The sequence below is a fragment of the Gopherus evgoodei genome, chromosome 3, assembly GCF_007399415.2.
Source record: "Gopherus evgoodei ecotype Sinaloan lineage chromosome 3, rGopEvg1_v1.p, whole genome shotgun sequence".
NCBI lineage: Eukaryota > Metazoa > Chordata > Testudines > Testudinidae > Gopherus > Gopherus evgoodei.
The window spans coordinates 8407375-8427247 of NC_044324.1; the positions used below are offsets into that span (position 1 = coordinate 8407375).

Consider the following 19873-nt stretch of genomic DNA (forward strand, 5'->3'; position numbering starts at 1 on the left):
ACTGCATAGCCACAAAGTATCACTGTTTCTCCATGAAGAGAATGCTCTGTGCATTATGCTGCATGGGCACCCAGTGTCACTGTTGATCCATGTAGGAAATTTTCTATGCATTACCCCACGTGGCCACCCAGTATCACTGTTGCTTCATTAGGGAAATGCTCTATGCATTACCCTATGTGGCCACACAGTGTCACTATTGCTCCATGAAGGAAAGGCTCTCTGCATTACTGCGCATGGCCACCGAGTGTCACTGTTGCTCCATGAAGGTAATTATTTGTGCGTTACCCTGCGTGGCCACCCAGTGTCACTCTTGATCCATTAAGGAAATGCTCTGTACATTACCCCAAGTGGCCACACAGTGCCGCTATTACTCCATGTGGGAAATGCTCTGTGCATTAGACCTAATGGCCACACAGTGTCAGTGTTGATCCATGAAGTATAAGCTCTGTGCATGACACTGCATGGCCACAGAGTGTCACTGTTGCTTCATGAAGGAAATCTTCTGTGCATTGCCCCATGTTGCCACCCAGTGTCACTATTACTTCATGAGGGAAATGCTCTGTGCATTACCCTGCATGGCCACACAGTGTCACTGCTGATCCATGAAGGAAATCCTCTGTGCACCCTACATTACCACCCAGTGTCACTGTTGCTCCATAAGGGAAATGCTCTATGCATTACCCCAAGTGGCCACACAGTGTCACTATTACTTCATGAAGGAAATGGTCTGTGCATTACCCCATGTGGCCACACAGTGTCACTGTTGCTCCATGCAGGGGATTCTCAGTTCATTACCTCATGTTTCCACCAGGTGTCACTGTTGCGCCATGAAGGACATGCTCTGTGCATTACCCCATGTGGCCACACAGAGTCACTGTTGCTCCATGAGGAAATACCCTGTGTATTTCCCCGCATGGCCACACAGTGTCCCCAACACATTCCAAGAGCTCACTGGACACTTTGTGTCTGTTTGAATTCCTTTTCTAACAGGTGTCTGGGTAGTTGAAGTCCCATGTCTTCCCCCCCGTCCCATTACTAATTGTGTTTTGAATATTTCTCTTATTTGCATGACAGAGTCGAGAACATCCATCTGCGAGGAAAGAGCCGGGGGGGAATTGTGATGTGACGTGACTGTCCTGTTCTGACACGTCCCCTTCATGCCCTGACAGGCTGCAGTGTCACGTCCCATCCTCCCAGGCAAGAGATATGGCTGCCGTGGGGCCAGCTCAGGTAGGGATTATCGAGCAGTTGCTGGTGGGCTCCTGTTGGTGGCAGAAAGGCAGTAAAGCCATAGGAGGTGGGTACTTCTGGGGGTGGTTAGGAGGTGAGAGGGGGCAGGAAATACCCAGGGTGGAGAAAGGGATGGGGAGAGGGCGTGACAAACAGGCTGGGATTAGTTTATGGTGAGGCCTAGATTCTAGCAACAGACCCATGGGATTTGTGGGTGGCAATTCCCTAATTTGTCAGTTGTCACGGTGTCTCCAGGCGATGCTCTGGAACTGCACCATACGAGGGCAGTCGGGACTCTGGGGGAGCCTCCTCTCTCTGAGCAGACTGTCACCAGGGCTTCAACCTTCCTGGGTCTGACCTCGAGTATTCACAGCAGCCCCTTCCGCACAGTGGCTTCCCACAGCGAGTCTGCCCAGGTGGGGTCCTGGGGAAGCCAGAGGGCCCTGCTCCCCAACTCCGCAGTGAGACGTGACTCTCAGCCAGCCAGTAAAACAGAAGGTTTATTAGACGACAAGAACACGGTCCAGACCAGAGCTTCTAGGTACAGGAAACAGGAGCCCTAAGTCAGGTCCATCATGGGAGGGTTAGGGAGCCCAGAACCCAGTTCTGGGCCTCCCTCCATTTCCCCAGCCAGCTTGAAACTGAAACTCCCTCCAGCCCCTGCTCTGGCCTTTGTCTACTTCCTGGGCCAGGAGGCCACCTGATCTCTTTGTTCTCCAACACCTTCAGTTGGCACCTTGCAGGGGAGGAGGGGCCCAGGCCATCAGTTACCAGGAGACAGGATGTTGGCCATTCTCTGTGCAGACACCATCACACTGGCCCTCTAGGGCTCTACAACAATCACACACCCTGGTCCCCCCACCAAGATACTTAAGAAAGGCATAGGGGAAACTGAGGCATCCCCAAAATATTCAGAGACAACATTAAGAACATTCTCACTTTGGCACAGTGGGCCTGTTGGCAGCGGAAGGGCAGTAAAGACATAGGAGATGGGTGCTTCTGGGGGTAGTCAGGAGGTGGGTGGGGGCAGGAAATACCCAGGGTGGAGAAAGGGAGAAGAAGAGGGTGTGACAAACCAGCTGGGATTTGTTTATGGTGGTGCCTAGATTCTAGCAACAGACCCATGGGGTTTGTGGGTGGAAATTCCCTAATTTGTCAGCCCCCCCTGGACTGGGCTGGGGAAATGTACTAGCCTCCAATGCTGGAGTCTGAACCTACTAGCCAGAGGGCAACCGCCAGTGAGGCCCGGGGAAGACACCCCATCCCATCCCATCCAAGTGCTGGCACTGGGGAGGCTGTTGGGATATCTGCCAGAGGCTCTATCACCTGTATCAGCCTCTGGCAGGTAGGTGAGTGTTGAATGTTCAGACCCCTCCCATCTCTCTCTGCTAGAAGGGGCGAGGGGCGCGCACTCCCTCTCTCTCTCTTCCCCCCTCCCCCTGATGCCTCCTGTCTGTTCTGATGGGGAGGGAGTGTGATCCTGCCTGCCTGCCTCCCAGAGCTTCCATGTGATTGGCCCTCTCCCCTGTGACCAGTGGGGTTGTCACTGGGCAGCAGGTGCAGAGTGGGGGGCTCTTTCTCTTTCAGGGGCCGGTGACTTTTGAGGAGGTGGCTGTGTATTTCACCAGGGAAGAGTGGGCTCTGCTGGACCCCGCTCAGAGAGCCCTTTACAGACATGTCATGCAGGAGAACTACAAGAACGTAACCTCGCTGGGTAAGGATTCCCATCCCCTCAGTTCTTAGAAGGGGAAATGAAGAGTTAAGGTTCACAATACACCCTCGGCGTTGCCCTGTTTCAGCGACACCCCGAGAGGCCAGTGAGACGCAGACCAGCGCTCCGCCCTCCCCGCTACAGAACACTTTGGGAGCAGAGCACAGGCGCAGGACAGTGCAAATGCTGACACCATCTCTTTGCTAAGGCAAAACTTGGGGTTAGGTCCGATGTAGGGAATAGAAGCTGCCTCCCCCCGGCCTGCGCTCAGATCCTGAGCCTACTGCACACAATCCATCTTGGTCTTTCATAATGTCACCACCCCTTTACCCTTCCAATGAGGATTCCTTCTGAGTCCTTGCCTTCACTTACCCCTCACTGAGCCCCAGGGACCCCAGGCATGTATGGCACCAGCCTGCTGACAAACCTTGTGGCAAGAACACACCCTTGTGCGCCTTTATTGATGCTGCCTGCACCACTCCGCACTGAAATGAGGAATACTTGTTCCTTCCAGTTTCACGTGCACCTCTCTCGGTGTCACAGTTCTGCCAAGCTAGTCCCTCCACTGTTCATGTAAAGCTACAGCTGGCACAGTGCACGCTGCTGGAGTGCCTGCAAATAAATGCTGGTGTTCACATCTGAGGGACACAACGCACAATGGCATGTGCTAAGTCCTTCCTTCTGTCAATCAAGACATTTTAAGGCCAAGGGAGACTATTTGGTCATCTAGTCTGACCTCCTGTGTAATACGGGCCAAGAGAGGTTGTGGGATCCTGGTCACTGGAGGTTTTGAAGAAGAGGTTAAACCGATGGTCTGTGTATACTTGGTCCTGCCTCATGGCTGGAGGATGGACTAACTGACACCTTTAGGTCCTTTTACCCCATGTGTTTCTGTTATTTTATGATTCATGCTCCTAGCCCTTCACTTTGACCTTGTCTCCCTCTGGAGAATGGGGGCTTTATTTAGTAGGTTTTTTAATGAAAAATAAGCATGGGTCAGCTTCCCTCTCAATGTGCTTTGTTACTGACTGGGTGTGAAGGAGTGAATTCCTCTCCTGGGATGGAGGTGTAATTCCTGTTGAAGTAGCATAGACCTGTCTCCATTTACATGGAAACACGATCGAGAACTGTCCGCGTATGAATGCAGCACACTGGACAATGCAAAGCCTCTCTCATGTGGCTGTAAATACCTACTGGCTGCAGCACCCCAGAAGAGACGGTGTTTATAAGGAGTCTGAAATCATTGAGACTCGCTGAGGTGCCATCATGACACACAAGGGTGCTGCCTCCGAAATGCCCTGTCTCAGAGTGGTGGAGCTGTGGGGAACACCCTTCCAAACAGCAAAGTCTCGTAAGTAGCACGTATTGGGATGTTTGCGCTGCCTTTGGGAGAGATCCTCCCAGTCTGGGTCCCCAGACTGGCCTTGGTGGCCTGTATGTAACTGCAAATATGTTGTAGATTGAGCTGGAGCTCAGTCTCTTAAGCCTGAGCTGCAGTGTTTACACCAGCGGTATGTGTACCCCTGGGGTACTCAGAGGTCTTCCAGAGTTGCTACAGCAAAATCACTAGCCAAGTCAGTACAGAGTAAAATTTCATACAATGACTTGTTTATACTGATCTATATAATATACATTGTAATATACAATGTAAGTACAATATTTATATTCCAATTATTTAGTTTATAATGATATGGTAAAAATGAGCAAGTCAGCAATTCATGGTGTGCTGTGACACTTTTGTATTTTATGTCTGATTTTGTAAGCAAGTAGTTTTTAAATGAGGTGTAACTCGGAGGTATGCAAGACAAATCAGACCCCTGAAAGGGGCACAGTAGTGTGGAAAGCCACCGGTCTACACAACTATTTTTAACGTGCTAGCACCTACAGTGGAGCACCCATAGGGAGACACATCTCAAGAACCATTGTTACTGCACAAGTTGAGTAACTTCTTCTTTTGCATGTTATCTGATCTCACTGGTTTTCTTTGCCCTGAGCAGTGTTCCCACTTTTCAAACCTGATGTCATCTCCCAGCTGGAACAAGAGGAAGAGCCGTGGGCCCCAGATTTCCAGGGCTCAGAGGAAAGAGAGATCCTGAGAGGCAGCTGTATCATTAAACCTACTCAGCTGTTGAAGGAAACAGCTGGGATTCCCAGCAAAGACCTTGTGAGGTCTCTGGGTTCAGGGTGGTCCTCAGCAGGTGTCCTATCCTCAAGGCAGATACTGTTCCTGGCTTCCTACCCATCCTAACTCCTGGCAGTAGTTCTCTCCCCAGACTCCCTTCTCTCTGAGTGTTTCAGTGGGAACTGGATGCAGAATTGATCCTCTCCTCTCTCACTGTTGGAGAAAAATCAGGGACTGAATTTCCCCATCTCCAGCTACTGTCTTGGCTTGTCCCCCCTTTTCCCTTTCGGTTTCTGAGGTTTTCCTTTCTCTGTCCCAGCAGGTGAGGGGATGGTGAGAGAGACTGTGGAGCAGACGCCTCAGCAGGAAGAGGAGCAACTGGAAGCACATGGGGCGTTGTTGCAAAGATGCAAAGGGAGTGTGTCCAGGAGTTGCGAGCAGGGAAAAGGCTCTCAGGGGCAGCACAGGCCAGAGAAGTGTCAGGGGAACCAGCCAGTGCAGAAAGTTGGAATATCTGTTCACTATCGGGAAACTCACAAAGGCCTCAAGGAAGCCACAGCCTGGCAGAGAATCCTTACGGGAGAGAGAAATAACACGGGCTTTGAGAGTGGGAAAAAGTTCAGGAGGTGCTCACACCATCAGAGAATCCACACTGGAGTGAGACCCTATGGATGCTGCGAGTGCGGGAAAACCTTCGCTCAGCGCTCAACTCTTATTCGCCATCAGAGGATCCACACAGGGGAGAAACCCCATGAATGCTGTGTGTGCGGGAAAACCTTCGCTCAGCGCTCACACCTTATTTGCCATCAGAAGATGCACACGGGGGAGAAACCCCGTGGATGCTGTGAGTGCCGGAAAACCTTCACTCGGAGTTCAGGCCTTATTCGCCATCAGAGGATCCACACAGGGGAGAAACCCTATGGATGCTGTGAGTGCGGGAAAACCTTTACTGAGAGCTCGCACCTTATTTGCCATCAGAGAATCCATAGGGGGCAGCGCCCCTATGGATGCTGTGACTGTGGGAAAACCTTCACTCAGCATTCAAATCTCATTGCGCATCAGAGGAGTCACACAAGGGAGAAACCCTATAAATGGTATGAGTGTGGGAAAACCTTCTCTTGGCACTCAGCCCTTATAAAACATTGGAGGATCCACACAGGTGAGAAACCCTACAACTGCCGTGAGAAACCCTATGGATGCTGCGAGTGTGGGAAAACCTTCGCTCGGAAATCTGGCCTTATTACACATCAGAGGATCCACACAGGGGAGAAACCCTATGAATGCCATGAGTGCGGGAAAACCTTCCATCACAGCTTTTCTCTTATGTATCACCAGAGAAGGTGCAAGGGAGATAAACACCATGAAAATCTTGTCTAGGACTCAGGAAAGATTTTTTTCCCCCCTTTTCCTAATTCCAAAGTAGTGAACTTTAAGGCAGCATTTGTGGCATCTCAGCTCCTTCGCCACTGGACACAACCTCCATCACTTTTCCTAGTGTAACCAATTTTGGAGCATCACGTTTATACTTTTCCTCCCACTGCAGTGATTGTTAGTCACCAGGTTCCCCCATTAGGGACAGATTGCCTCATTCCCAGATTGCACTGGGTTCTGCTGAATAGCAGTTGTGTCTTGTACTCTTTTTCCTCAATGTAAATATAACAGAGAAGGCGCGGGGATAGAGGGTGTGATAAAGTGGGGATTTTCCCTTGTTATGTTGTATGTGAACCTATGTGAGTTTTACATGAATACTGTGTGTGCCTCAGTTTCCCAGTGGGCTGCACCAATACCTCGGTGGTGGGAATAAGGGTGTGTGACTGTGACGAAGTGGGAATGTTCTCAATGTTTTCTTTGAATACTGGGTGGGTGCCTGTGGCACAGCAGGGAGTGGGGAGTATTGGCCTGGGAAGGTAGCAGGGGAGGTTTATTGGGACTGGCTGCATTGGGGATGGGAGACTTTCCTTGAGGGAAGCTATCTGAGCATGTAACATGAGAACCCAGGAGGGAGGTTGGAGCCAGGTGACACCTGTGCCCGAGAAACTGGACAGAGGCTGGGTGAGAGGCTGGAGGGAGGTTCAGTTTGGAGGTAGCTGGGGAAATGGAGCGAAACCAGACGAGGCTCTGGTCTTCCTGCCTCCCCAGAATGGACCCGGCCGAGGGGTCCCATTCTCTGTACCTACAAGCTCTGTTTTAGACCATGCTCCTGTAATCTAATAAACCTCTGTTTTACTGTCTGGCTGAGAGTCACGTCTGACTGCGAAATTGGTGTGCAGGACCCTGTGGCTTCCCCAGGACCCCACCTGTGCAGGGCTTGCTGTGGGAAGTGTACGGTGGGGCAGCGGATGCTGAATGCTCTGGAGTCAGACCCAGGAAGGTGGAAGCTGCATAAGCTTCTTGCCCTGGAGACAGTCTGCTCAGAGAGAGGAGGCTTCCCCAGAGTCCTGACCGGTTTCGTAGGGAGCAGTTCCAGAGCATCACCTGGTGGTTGCATGACACCCGCTAGAATTTATCTTCTCTACTTTCTACAATTCCACCATTCAATGTGTCCTATCATTCAGGGTTCTCAGCCCTCTGTTTGTGGTTCACAATTTGTTTTCTTTGCTCCTAAACAGTAATTTAGGGCCTGAGATGAAAGTGTAACAGACCTGGATGGACCTCAAATACAGTGAGATCATTTGGAGTTGAAATCCCAGTTTGCCAACGGTTGGCAAAGCCTGTTGTAGGACTTTACCTACTGATATGGGATTGTTTGCAGATGGAGAGGCTGGCTGGTTGGTTTTGTTTTGTTTTTTCCATTACCACGATGCTAGAACTTGTGTAAATAATATGACTTGATACTAATGAGAGCAGGAGGTTTGAACGCCTCAGAGGAGAATGCAATGGGAGAATCTCTTGTCCTGATTCTGAGTCGTCATATTTAACCTGCTCTGGAATTTCTAGTTCTATGAAACTGGCTGTATCTTGTGTGATGTGGGCTTTTTCCTTCTTAAAGGACATTGGGTCACATAAGCAGATATTAATTTTATTTGCCAAAGTGTGGCTCAGGTTTATTGGGGACTTTGAGAAAATGCCCATTTACTGAAATAGTCATTTCTTATTTGTTTGCTTTTTCTCTGCTCCTTCCATGACAACATGGAGAAACTTCAAATTCAGTTCAGTCACCAGGAGAGACCACTCCAAGGTCTTGGACATACTAACTGTTGTTAAATCTCCAGTCGGAAATGGGGTGGGGGCTAGTTCATCAAGTTGTGCAACTAATTGAAGTGACTGCACTCAATCACGCTGTTGCTCAGTTGTTTTAGGTCTGTATTGTCTCTGATGATCCAGGAAGAGAATTGCACAGTATGTAACTAAGAACTGGGCAAAAGGGTCATGGATTTGTTTCCTGAGGGGGTTGTGAAAGAGGCTTTTGTGCCAGGGAGGAGGATGTAACCCTTAACCTTCTACAGAGGGGGAAACAAGCACAGTTGAGGCGGAACAGTCACAGCAGGTGAAGGACCTAAATCCACACCGTGTAGAGGTCAAGCATAGGAGTTTATTACACACAGCGCTGACGGAGTGTGACCTGGCTTATTAGGCTCAGAGATACTATCAGTTAATTGATTACAATAGAATATATGGATTTTCCATGGGTGGGGGAAAGTGACGGGATAGGCAGTTCCACACCCCGGCATAGGTTTTGCAGCAAGACGATAGCACATTAGCCAATGGCTAACAGGTTACATAATGTCTCCACCCATGGTCTCAAGTTAGCAAGTTAACATTTAATTAATACTTTGATGAAATGTTAGTATAAAATATATATGTTGAATTCTGATTTGGGGTCCATAGGAACGGAGCAACTCCTTTGATTGTCCAACAAGTACATTCCTAGGGGTTAAAGCAAAGAAACAGTGAAAGTATATGACAATACAGACTGTCCCCTTTGTGTTTTAAGGCAGGGCATTGGTCCCTGGGAAGGGAGGTGGAAGGGTGCCATATCTTACACTGACATGTACCAACTTTTCATAAACTCAAGGTTGGATCTGTGGGAAGAACGTTCCCTACAGAAGAGACTGACACGATAGGAACAGAGATCCTTTGTTCAATTTGCAACTTTGATTAAGGTACAGTTCTTTAGTTCTTAGCTCCAGCACCTGGCAATTTGCTGAGCAGGCCTATTTTAGCAAAACATGATGATCTGTTTACCCCAGCTTTCTCTTAGCTAATCATTATTTGGAATTTAGGCCTCTGGTTTCCAGACCAAACTCTGGACTTTGGGTCTGGAAAAGTGCTGGCACAATCCATATACCAGGTTGTTATATAAAATGCACATGGTTTTTAACCCTTCACCAGGGAACAATACAGAAAATTGTAACTACATATAAAGCTGAGTTCTTCAGTATCTCAGTCATGCGTATCACGCGGGCAGCCTACTCTAAGGAGTAAGGATGTATTGGGATAGGCTGGTATGGTTTTTTTTAAATGAAAATGTGCGGTGGTGAACTGTGCATTCTAGCAGCTCTAACTCCAAAGAACGTTTGTCTAACAGTGCCCCTTCATCTCTGTAATAACGTATAGAAAGATGCGTTTCTCCATTTGTACTGTCTCAACAGTTTTTTTTTACATCACAAACTACTAAATGTGTGGGAAGAGGGGGCAGGCTACTGCGCATGTACTATGCTGGAGAGGAGCGATCCCAGGATTTTTGCAGGTACTCTCTTGCCCCAGGTCTGCATTGCGATGTCACAGCAGGGGCCAGGCGCTGAGCCGGTGGTGGGATTGAGGAGAAGGTGAGGGACGGAGGGTCTCTTTCCTCCATGGCTGATTGGCCTTTGTGGGTGGCAGGGAAGATGGAGGGTCTTGTGCTTTCTCTCCCTGTGGAGGGAGGAGGCAGAACCTCGGAGCTGCCAGTGTGGGGTGAGAAACAAGCTGGGACCTGCCCTCAGTATGTGCAACAGCGAGTGTCAGAGGGAGCGTCGCTGACCGATGCTGCCAGGGGAGCAGCCAAATGTGCAGTGAGGGGGACGGGTGACCCCTGCCGGGACTGGGGACAGTAGGTTACGGGGGTTTCCTCAGCCATTCCCCCCCTAAGCTTTGCTTCCCCTCCCTGGTTTCTGTGCCTCAATTTCCTCCCCTGAAACCACTTCAGCCCCTGCTCCCCTCCCCCAGGCCCTCACACCTCTCCCCTAAATCAAGCCCCCTAACCCCGCCCCCAGGGGCATGTGCCCCCCATCCCAAATCCCCTCATTTCCCTGTATCCCCTTGACCCCTGCTGCCCCAGCTCCTCCCCCAACCCCTCACCTACCCCTTCCTCCTCCTCCTCCTCCCAAATCCCTTCATCTCCCCATATCCGCTTCACCCCTCCTGCCCCAGCTCTTCCCCCAGCCTTCATCTGCCCCCTTCACTCCTCCCAAATCCCCTCATCTCCCTGTATCCCCTTCACTCGTCCCCCACCCCTCACCTACCCCTTCCTCCTCCCAAATTCCCTCATCTCCCTGTATCCCCTTCACTCCTCCTGCCCCAGCTCCTCCCCATCCCTCACCTACACCCCTCCTCCTCCTCCTCCCAAATCCCCTTATCCCCTTCACCCCTCCTGCCCCAGCTCCTCCCCCATCCCTCACCTGCCCCCTTCCTCCTCCTCCCAAATTCCCTCATCTCTCTGTATCCCTTTCACTCCTCTTGCCCCAGCTCCTCCCCATCCCTCACCTGCCCTCCACCCTCTTCCTCCCAAATCTCCTCATCTCCCTGTATCCCCTTCATGGATGTGATTGTGGTGTGATTCAGGTGTAATGGGGTGTGAAAGGGATGTGATTAGGGTGTAATTCGGGTGTGAGGAAGAGTCATTGGGGTGATGGGATGTGATTGGGGTTTGATCCCCATGTCCCCAATTCACCCTCTCTCCACCCCTCCCCCATTACCACGGGCCCAGCTAAGGCCTGCCCGGGGCAGAGGGGGAGGGGAGCAAGAGTGAGGAGGCGCGCCGCAGGGGCTTGTGGGAGACGTGCTGCCACCCCGGCGTGACAGGAGGGGGCGGGGCCGGAAACTGGAATGGTGGGAAGAGGAAGTGACGTCACCAACCAGTATAACAACCGTGAAGCACTCAGGGCTCCCAATTTCCTCTACCCCCCCTTCTCCTTCCTCCATCCCCCGGGGCTCCCCTTCTCCCTCCAAACCCCCTTAAACCTCCTACCTTCAGCCAGGGGCCCATCAGCCCCCCTTCTCCTCCCTCAACCCACCCCCAGGCTCCTCACCCCCCCAGTCCTAGGCCTCCACCCCCCCTTCTCCTTTCTCCAACCCACCACCAGGCTCCTCACACCCCCCCCCCCCGGTTCTGAGTCTCCACTCCCCACTTCTCCTTCCTCCACCCCCCCTCAGGTCTCACCTTCTCCCTCCAACCCCCCTTAGACCTCCTATCTTCAGCCAGGGGCCCCTCAGCCCCCTTTCTCCCTCAACCCACCCCCGGGCTCCTCACCCTGCCCCCCGGTCCTAGGCCTCTACCCCCCCTTCTCCTCCCTCAACCCACCCCCAGGCTCCTCCCCCTCCCCCCCCCCGGTTCTGGGGCTCCAGGCCCCCCATTTCCTCCCTCCAACCACCCCCTCGGGTCTCCCCTTCTCCTTCCAACCCTCCTTAAACCTCCTACTTTCAGCCAGGGGCCCCTCAACCCCCCTTCTCCTCCCTCAACCCACCCCCAGGCTCCTCACCCCCCAGGTCCTAGGCCTCCAACCCACCCCCAGGCTCCTCAACCCCCCTGCTCCTAGGCTTCTACCCCCCCTTCTCCTCCCTCAACCCACCCCCAGGCTCCTCACCCCCCCCAGGTCCTAGGCCTCCTTCCTCTAACCGCTCCCTCGGGTCTCCCCTTCTCCCTCCAACCCCCCCCCCCTTTAAACCTACCTTCAGCCAGGGGCCCCTCAGCCCCCCTTCTCCTTCCTCCAACCCACCCCCAGGCTCCTCACCCCCCCCCCCCCGGTCCTAGGCCTCCACCCCCCCTTCTCCTTCCTCCAACCCACCCCCAGGCTCCTCATCCCCCCGGTTCTGGGCCTCCAGACCCCCCCTTCTCCCTTCAACCCCCCCGGGCTCCTCAGCCCCCCCTTAAACCTTCTCCCCTCAGCTACAGGCTCCTCCCCTTTCTCCTCCCTCAGCCCCCCTTAGTCCACCCTCCAACCCCCACACTGATGTGTCCCTCAGCCCCCCTTTCTCCTTCCACCCCCCCTGGGCCCCTCAGCCCCTCCTGGTCCCGGGCCTCCAACCCCCCTTCTCCCGCCAACCCCCTCCCCCATGGGCCCCTCGGTCCCTTTCTTCTCCTCCCTCCAACCCCTGCCCCGGTCGTGGGCCCTTCATGCCCCCTCCTTCTCCTTCCAGCCCCCTCAATCGTGGGCCACTGACTCCACCCTCCTCCCTCCAACCCCTTCAGTCGTGGGCCACTGACCCCACCCTCCTCCCTCCAACCTCCTCAGTCATGGGCTCCTCAGCCCCCCTTTCTCCTTCCTCTAACCCCCCCTGTTCTTGGGCCCCTCAGCCACCCCTTCTCTTTCAACCCCTCCCAGTCGAGCCACTGACCCCACCCTCCTCCCTCCAACCCCCTCAGTCGTGGGCCCCTCAGCCTCCCCCTTTCTCCATCCAACCCCCCTCACCCCATCTCTCCAATCATTGGGCTCCTCAGCCCCCGTTTTGCTTTCCTCCACTCCCTGAACCGACCCCAATCTGCCCCGTCATCCCTATTCTTCTCCCATCTAGTCCTCTTTCTGTGGGGGCCCCTCAGCCCCCATTTCTCTCCAACACCCACCCAGCTCACCACAACCTGCACCCCAGCCCATTCCTCCTCCTGTAGGGACTGCTCAGCACCCCCAGTTCATCCCCCTTTTCTCCTCCCTTGAACACTCCTCAATCTCCACCCCCAGTTCCTAACTCCCCCCCCCCCAGTCCCTCTCTCCATCTATGGGGCCCCTGAGCGCCTCTCTCTCCTTCTTCCCCAACCCCCTCCCCCAGTCCACTTCAACCATTTCTCCTCAACCTTGGGACCTTCATCATCTCCTTCAGTGCATTCCAGCCTGCCCCACAGTGAGACCCATTCAACCTCCTCCAACCTGCTCCCAAGGCTTGCCATCTCTCCGCTCACCTCACTCAACCTGCCACCTGCACATGCACTCGTGGTCCAGCCGTCGTTCAGTCTGCACATTCCCTCGGATGACTGATAGATTTATCATCTCATTATTGTTTAGTCCAGGGGTCGGCAACCTTTCAGAAGTGCTGTGCCGAGTCATCATTTATTCACTCAAGGTTTTGTGTGCCAGTAATACATTTTAACGGTTTTAGAAGGTCTCTTTCTATCAGTCTATATTATATAACTAAACTATTGTATGTAAAGTAAACAAGGTTTTCAAAATGTTTAAGCGTCATTTAAAATGAAATTAAAATGTTGATCTTACGCCACAGCCTGCTCAGCCAACTGCCAGCCTGGGGTTCTGCTCACCTAGGTGGGCAGCAGGCTGAGCAGGGCCTGCGGCCAGGACCCCAGACCTGGGGGGCGTTCAGGGGTCAGGGCTGGGGTGTAAGGCAGAATGCTGAGTATGTGGGAGGGTCAGGGCAGAGATATGGGGGGTGTAGGACAGAAGGCTGTGTGTGTGTGTGTGGGGGGGGTCACGGCAGAGGGCTGGGGTGCTTGGCTCGTGGGGGTGCTCCCAGCCCCCTGCCCTGAGCAGCTCATGGCAGGGGGCTGGAAGGGATGTGCCCTCTTCCACCTCCTTCCCCAAGGCTCCATCCCTACCTCTCTCTGTCTCCTCTAAGGAGCTGTGCACATGCTGCTGCTCTTCCCCCTGCCCCTCACAAGGGCCATCAGATGATTGGCGCAGGGAGGGAGAGGGGGCAGGGCAGGGCAGGAAAGCACCATGCCGGGGGAAGAAGAGGGGGAGAGGGAAGCTTGACTGCTGCGGGACCAAGCTTCTGCCTCCTGCCCCCACAGGGGAGAACGGTGGGCGGGGGGGGGGGAGGGGGCTGAGTTAGGCTAGGGGCTGGGACTGTGGCAGGCAGCTGCTTGCTGCTCAAAATCGGCTTGCGTGCCGTAGGTTGTCAACCCCTGGTTTAGTCCCTTATGGTGGGCCTGGGAATGTTGGGCCTGGGACTGTGACTGAGGAATGTAGCGTTATGACTGAGCATTAGGGGCCCTCCCAAATAATATCTATGAATAATGTGGCTATGGCACATATATGTTTCTAGTGTATACAGGCATATGTGTGTAATGTGTGTGTATACATAGAAAAGCAATTTATATCCAAGCATAACAATTCTTTCCCAATTTGTTGTTGTAGTTTGGCCCTGATATTGCAGATAGCAACCCACTTTTATTAGGGCAATGACACTTGCCATTTGGTTCGGTATTAATAGTAGGCTGAGTGTTTTGAAATACTGGGGGAGGGATTGTGATAATGTAGGTGAGAAGTAAAACACAAATTTGGAGTAGTGACACTACCACTGAGGCCCGTTATATATAACTATCTTGTGATTGGTTACTACACAGCACTGCCCATCCAGGTTATAAATGACCCCTCCTGCTTGTTGTCACCCTCCAGAAAGCTTCACTGGGCAGGAAATGGGAGCAGAGCTTCTCTGCTCCATTGCTCAAACTGCTCTGTGCCACACCAGGAGTTGATGTAGATCCAGTTGCTTCGTACGGCTGCTGTCTCCCAGATAAATTGGTTACTGTCCATTCAGTAGGTTATCAAATATTGTCAGGATTTAATATTGGTAGCCAGACACTGAACAAGATTGTTTTGAATAATGTGTGCCTCAGTTTAGGATGTCGTGTCACTGACCCAAATTATGACTCGTACTAACAGGCAATTTGTTCACCCAATTTGCAATTACTATGTAACTTTTGTTTGTTTACTAGTTTGTTTCTTCCTTGCCTTCATGATGTTTGCTGCTGTTTGTTTAAGTCTTAGCTGTGTGTTGGCTAAACAGTTTAGCAAGGTAAACTGCTTGTAATGTTGTAAAGCAATAATACACAGTACAATGATAATACAGTAATACAGCAACAATACAGTTTTTACACAGTAACCAAGTTGAAATTAAATGACGGTTTATCCTGGTCCAGCTAATGGTTTTTAGCTGATTGTTAACTTAATGGTCCATATATGGCAGGTAGAGGTGTATTTGACCAGTCTCTTATTTATAAAGCACTTCATTTTTCTTTTCTTGATGCTTTGGGGGTTTCTTCACTGTATACTGATATCTGTTGGTTTCTTCAGAGAGTGATATTTTCTGGTGGCTTTGGTCTGTGGGATGCAACTTAAACTTTTTACTATGTTCACTAACAAGTTTGTTTTTCCTTTTTTGTTTTCAGTAACCCAAACTTACTACATTGTAAACAAACTGAGTTAAACTGTGTATTAAGAACAATGTAATAGGGACCGAGTCTTTTATAACGCAAGGTGTACTTTTGCAATTGTTGTCTAGACATTCATTTTCCTTTGAGGTGCATTACTAATATTTCATAGTAAACGTAATGCTTAATGGCTAAAATAAATGCTCACAACCTTCCACGAGAAGGTTTGTCGCTTTCACTTGCTGAACACTTTGTTTTCAGCAAAAGAGTTAGTAACATCATTTTAACAAGTTTTTTAGAGTTAATTTGCTTGTGATACCAACTTCACTTTTGTTAATTGTTTAGAAGCACAAACTTTAACCACTACTACTTCCCATTAACATACCATAACAAAAGAAAAGCGTATCAAATTAAACCAAAATAAATTTTAAATACAGGTTCATGCAAATACTTTGAAGGTATTAATCTTTGATGCTTTGTGTTTGGGAGTCAAAAGCGGAAGCTTGTTGAAAACGTGGAGACCTGTTGACATTGTTTGGTTAGCTTTATTCATAAATTTTTTGCTATCACATTCTTATAGCTATATTTAAAAGTACAAACAAGTTTATAAAAAGTCCAAACAAGAATTTAAGGTAAAGATAATATTAACAAAATGTCAATGTTGAGGTTTCCCCTTATCTTTTTTCTTTGAATAACAATAAAACATACTTAAAAACCAAAAGTGTTTTCAAAAGGAGAATCCTTTTTGTTTGCGATTGCATTATTTCTTGAGGCATAAATATATGTACATATATTTGTAACTGAAGCCTTTTTGAACTTTGCATAAAAAAATGGTGTTAATAATATTATGATTATACTACAACCATGATTTTAAAATAGTGTGGTACCACATATACATATATTTTTTAAAAAGGGATTAAATTGAATTTTGTTGCAACAAAATAAAAATAATAAAAAATAGTCACATGACATACAACATAAGACAACACACGTGACATATAGGACAAACTTATAATTAAAAACAAATGGCACCAGAATTCTATTCATAACTATACAAAATTAGGTAAACAAAAATAAAAATGGTTAAGCATTTGAGTAAACAAATTATTACCTTATTTAAAACTTGTAATATAAATTGATAAAAAGATATTAATATATGGCAAATGTATTGTATTAATTTGGTAGTAAGGAATTTTGCATTACTTTATATTTAACATTATTTTAAAACTCTGCTATATTAGTGCATGGGGTTAGGATTAGAAGCAGAGTCTGCATTTCTGTTGCTTGCCAACTATATCTTCAAGAAAGGTAGGAATAATTCCAGCGGTTGCATTCCTGAAGGGTTAAAATAATAAATTCACTGGGTTTATTTAAAGTAAAGGTTTTACCTTGTTTTCTTTTTGTTTTGTTCTTTTTTTAGTTGCTTCATCCTTTGGAGGCTTCTGTAAAAAGTACAACTTTTAAAACCAAGAGCTGAAGTGAGGAGAGGTGGGAGAAGGGGGGGGGGTTGGAGAGCAACTTAGGAAGGTAGTGAGACCTGAGCCAAGAGAGATTAACGCCATCAAGGTACTTGAAAGTACAGGCAGCAGTGCATTTAGCAAAGTGAGGAGGCACATAAAGGAAAAAACGTAACTTGTATGTACACACATTTGAGAAGTTCTATTATTAAATATGAGCGCAGAGTGTGGTTCTGTGGGTCAAAGCATTTGGGAACCGACACTGTAGGGAACTGCACCCCGATTTTTATTCTGGCTTTGAGAGGAGAGTTGGAGTAGTTAACTGCTCTTGTAAAACCGAATTTGTTACCCCAGTGTCTGTTGCTTTTGTGTGCGTGCCAGATGGATGGTGGGAGTGCCCTTTTTTTGCTGCAGTTAACTGTTTTTGGGCAACTCCATGTGTTGATGCGTCAATTCTAGGTGTTAATCCACTTAATTTTGGGTATTTTACTGTGAAATTCTTTTTTATTCACTCCTCTGTGGTCGAGTCGCAGCTCCTAGCTCCTAATGTGCTCTGTGAACTGTTCCATATTTTCCTTCATCTGATTTATCAGTTCAGTGACAGTATTGTGTGCTACTCTTTCCTGCTATGCACTTGCTCGTCCCATTCTGACAGGCACCAGCTTCGGTCTTAGTTTAACCGGAACATGGCTGTTTTCATAAGGTGGTGATTGCAATGCAGTGGACCCCATTTCATCTTTTCATTTTGCTAGGGCCCCCTTTTTCCCTTTCTGTCCCCATTCTTCAGGCACAGGGGAGCTACCTGAAGCCTCCTCTTCACCACTAGTATTTATAACGGGACGGCACATGTATTTTTTGTAGGTTGCTTGCAGCTGTTTGCAATGTTTTATTTTCCTGCTATATTTGCTCGAGCCTATCGTGACTCTGGGCCATCTGTTACCCTGCTAGAAGAGCTTGGGCTTTCCAGTGCTTGACTGCCCAGGTTGCCTCTTCTACGTTCCCTGTTTTTTCCATTACTGGTCGGGCCAGTATGGTGGCGTGCTGTTTGAGCCATCTATCCGCCATAGATGTTAGTTGCAAAATTCTTGATTTTTTTACTTGTATTATTTTTTAGAGCCTCGGTTTCTACTGTTGCTCTTGTCAAGGTTCCTTCCCCACTCTGAACTTTAGGTTACAGATGTGGGGACCTGCATGAGAACCCCTAAGCTTAATTACCAGCGTAGATTTGGTTGCTGACAGTTTGGTTACACAGAGCCACCTGAAGGCTCAGTGTGGGGCATGGTCTTTCTCTCTTTTATTATAGTTCTTATCTGCTATTTTGTTCCCAAAACCAGATTTAAATAAAACGCAAAGTCGTGGCTGCAGCAGGGCAGTGAAAGCCAGGACAATGGGAAAAGATTTTAAAACAGTTTAAATTTTGTAAAGCATTGTGTTACCTTAAGGGTTAAATGCTCAATACCAAAGTTAAACAACACTAGTTAACTGTGTCTGGCAAACATGTTGTTTGGTTTTGCAACTTTGAATGGAAGATTTCAAATGGATTGTAGTGTTAGTATTTAACACCACATCAATTCATTTACCCCGAGTGGCCACCAAGAGTCACTGTTGCTCCAGGAGAGAAATGTTCTGTGCATTTCTCCAAATGGCTGCCCAGTGTCACTGCTGCTGCTTAAGAATTGCTGTGTGAGTACCGCAGGTGGCAACACATTATCACTGTTCATCCATGAGGGAAATGCTTTGTGCATTAACCCGAGTGGCCAAGGGTTGTCACTGTTTCTCCTTGAGGGAAACGCTCTGTTCATTACCTGGATTGGCCACTCAGTGTCACTTTTGCTCCATGGGGATAATACTTTGTGCGTTACTCCGAGTGGCCACCCAGTATCACTCCTGCTCCATTACGGAAATATTCTGTGTAATTGCACTCAGTGGCCACCTAGTGTCCCTGTTGCTCCCTAAGGGAAATGCTTTGGTATTACCCGGATGGGGCATCTGGTGTCACTGTTGCTCCACGAGAAATTATCACTCAGTCTCTGTTCAAGGGGTGGGGTGATGTGGATGGGATGGGAGAGGGAGGCAGGGATGGGGGCGAGATTTCACGCACCAACAGAGCTTTGTGTACTGATGGCTCATGCTTGGCTTTTGCAGCTGTTCTTACAGAGGAAACATCCAGGAGCCCCAGCCAGAGGAGAAACTGGCAGACGTGGACCTGAGCAGCTTGGACGTCCTCCTAAGCAGACATGAACAGTCCTCAGGTTGAAGAAGTAGGAGAGGATGAAAATCATGCAGGGTAGTGGATAGTGGAGCAGTTTCTGTCGGTGTTAACTCCATCTCTGTTAATCGAGTGGGGCTCTTGTAGATGGAATGGGAGTGGGAGGCAGGGATGAGTGCATTAATAGAGCTCTGCATAGTGATAGTTCTTGCTTGGCTTTATTAGTTTGCAGAGGAATTGTCCAGGAGCCCTCGCCCGAGGAGATACTGGCAGAGGTGGACCTGAGCTGCCTGGGCATCCTTCCAAGCAGATATGAACACTCCTCCGCTTTGTGTCTCCCGCATAACTACACTTCACAACTTCTAGCTCCACGACTATAGCCAAAGATAAATTCAGGGCAGAGGCTGAGTACAGATGGCTGCTTCCTTTTAGGTGGGTTTGGTTTCTCATAAAAGTTTACTTCTTTATTCTGGGTTCGGGAGGAGAATTTTCTGATCTTCCAGGACAGAGAGGAGCGGGTTCTTCTGAGCAGTGGCCTGGAACCAGGAAGGTGGGTACAGATGCTGAGTTGGTCTTTCGTATGTCTGTCTGTGTCTCTCTCCTTGTACTTTCTTCTTGCATAGAACATGGGCAATGGTGCATGCTCACAAGCTTGGTCTGGAGAGCCTGCAACTCACTAGTGCATTGGGAGGGGGAAGAGAAGCATGATGGGTACTAGATTCTTCATTGGTAGTGGTGGGGGTGACTGGGAGTTGACTCTGACTCTGTTCAACAAGTGGGGCTGATGTGCGGTGGGTGAGAGAGGGAGGGCAACATCTCAGACACCAATAGAACTTTGTGCGGT

The 19873-nt window shown here is 49.5% G+C and overlaps 1 protein-coding gene across 1 annotated transcript; it reads left to right on the forward strand.

Annotated features, from left to right (window-relative positions):
• The first annotated feature begins 5358 nt into the window (after nucleotides 1–5358).
• LOC115647960 (zinc finger protein 436-like) lies at nucleotides 5359–6771 on the forward strand. The gene has a single exon (XM_030554926.1). It carries the CDS (start codon nucleotides 5394–5396, stop codon nucleotides 6438–6440), a length of 1047 nt encoding a protein of 348 aa, XP_030410786.1. The 5' UTR covers nucleotides 5359–5393; the 3' UTR covers nucleotides 6441–6771.
• The last annotated feature ends 13102 nt before the right edge of the window (nucleotides 6772–19873 follow it).

Coding starts and splice junctions, on each gene's coding strand:
- LOC115647960 (XM_030554926.1), top strand. CDS start 5,394: ATGGTGAGAGAGACTGTGGAGCAGACGCCTCAGCAGGAAGAGGAGCAA.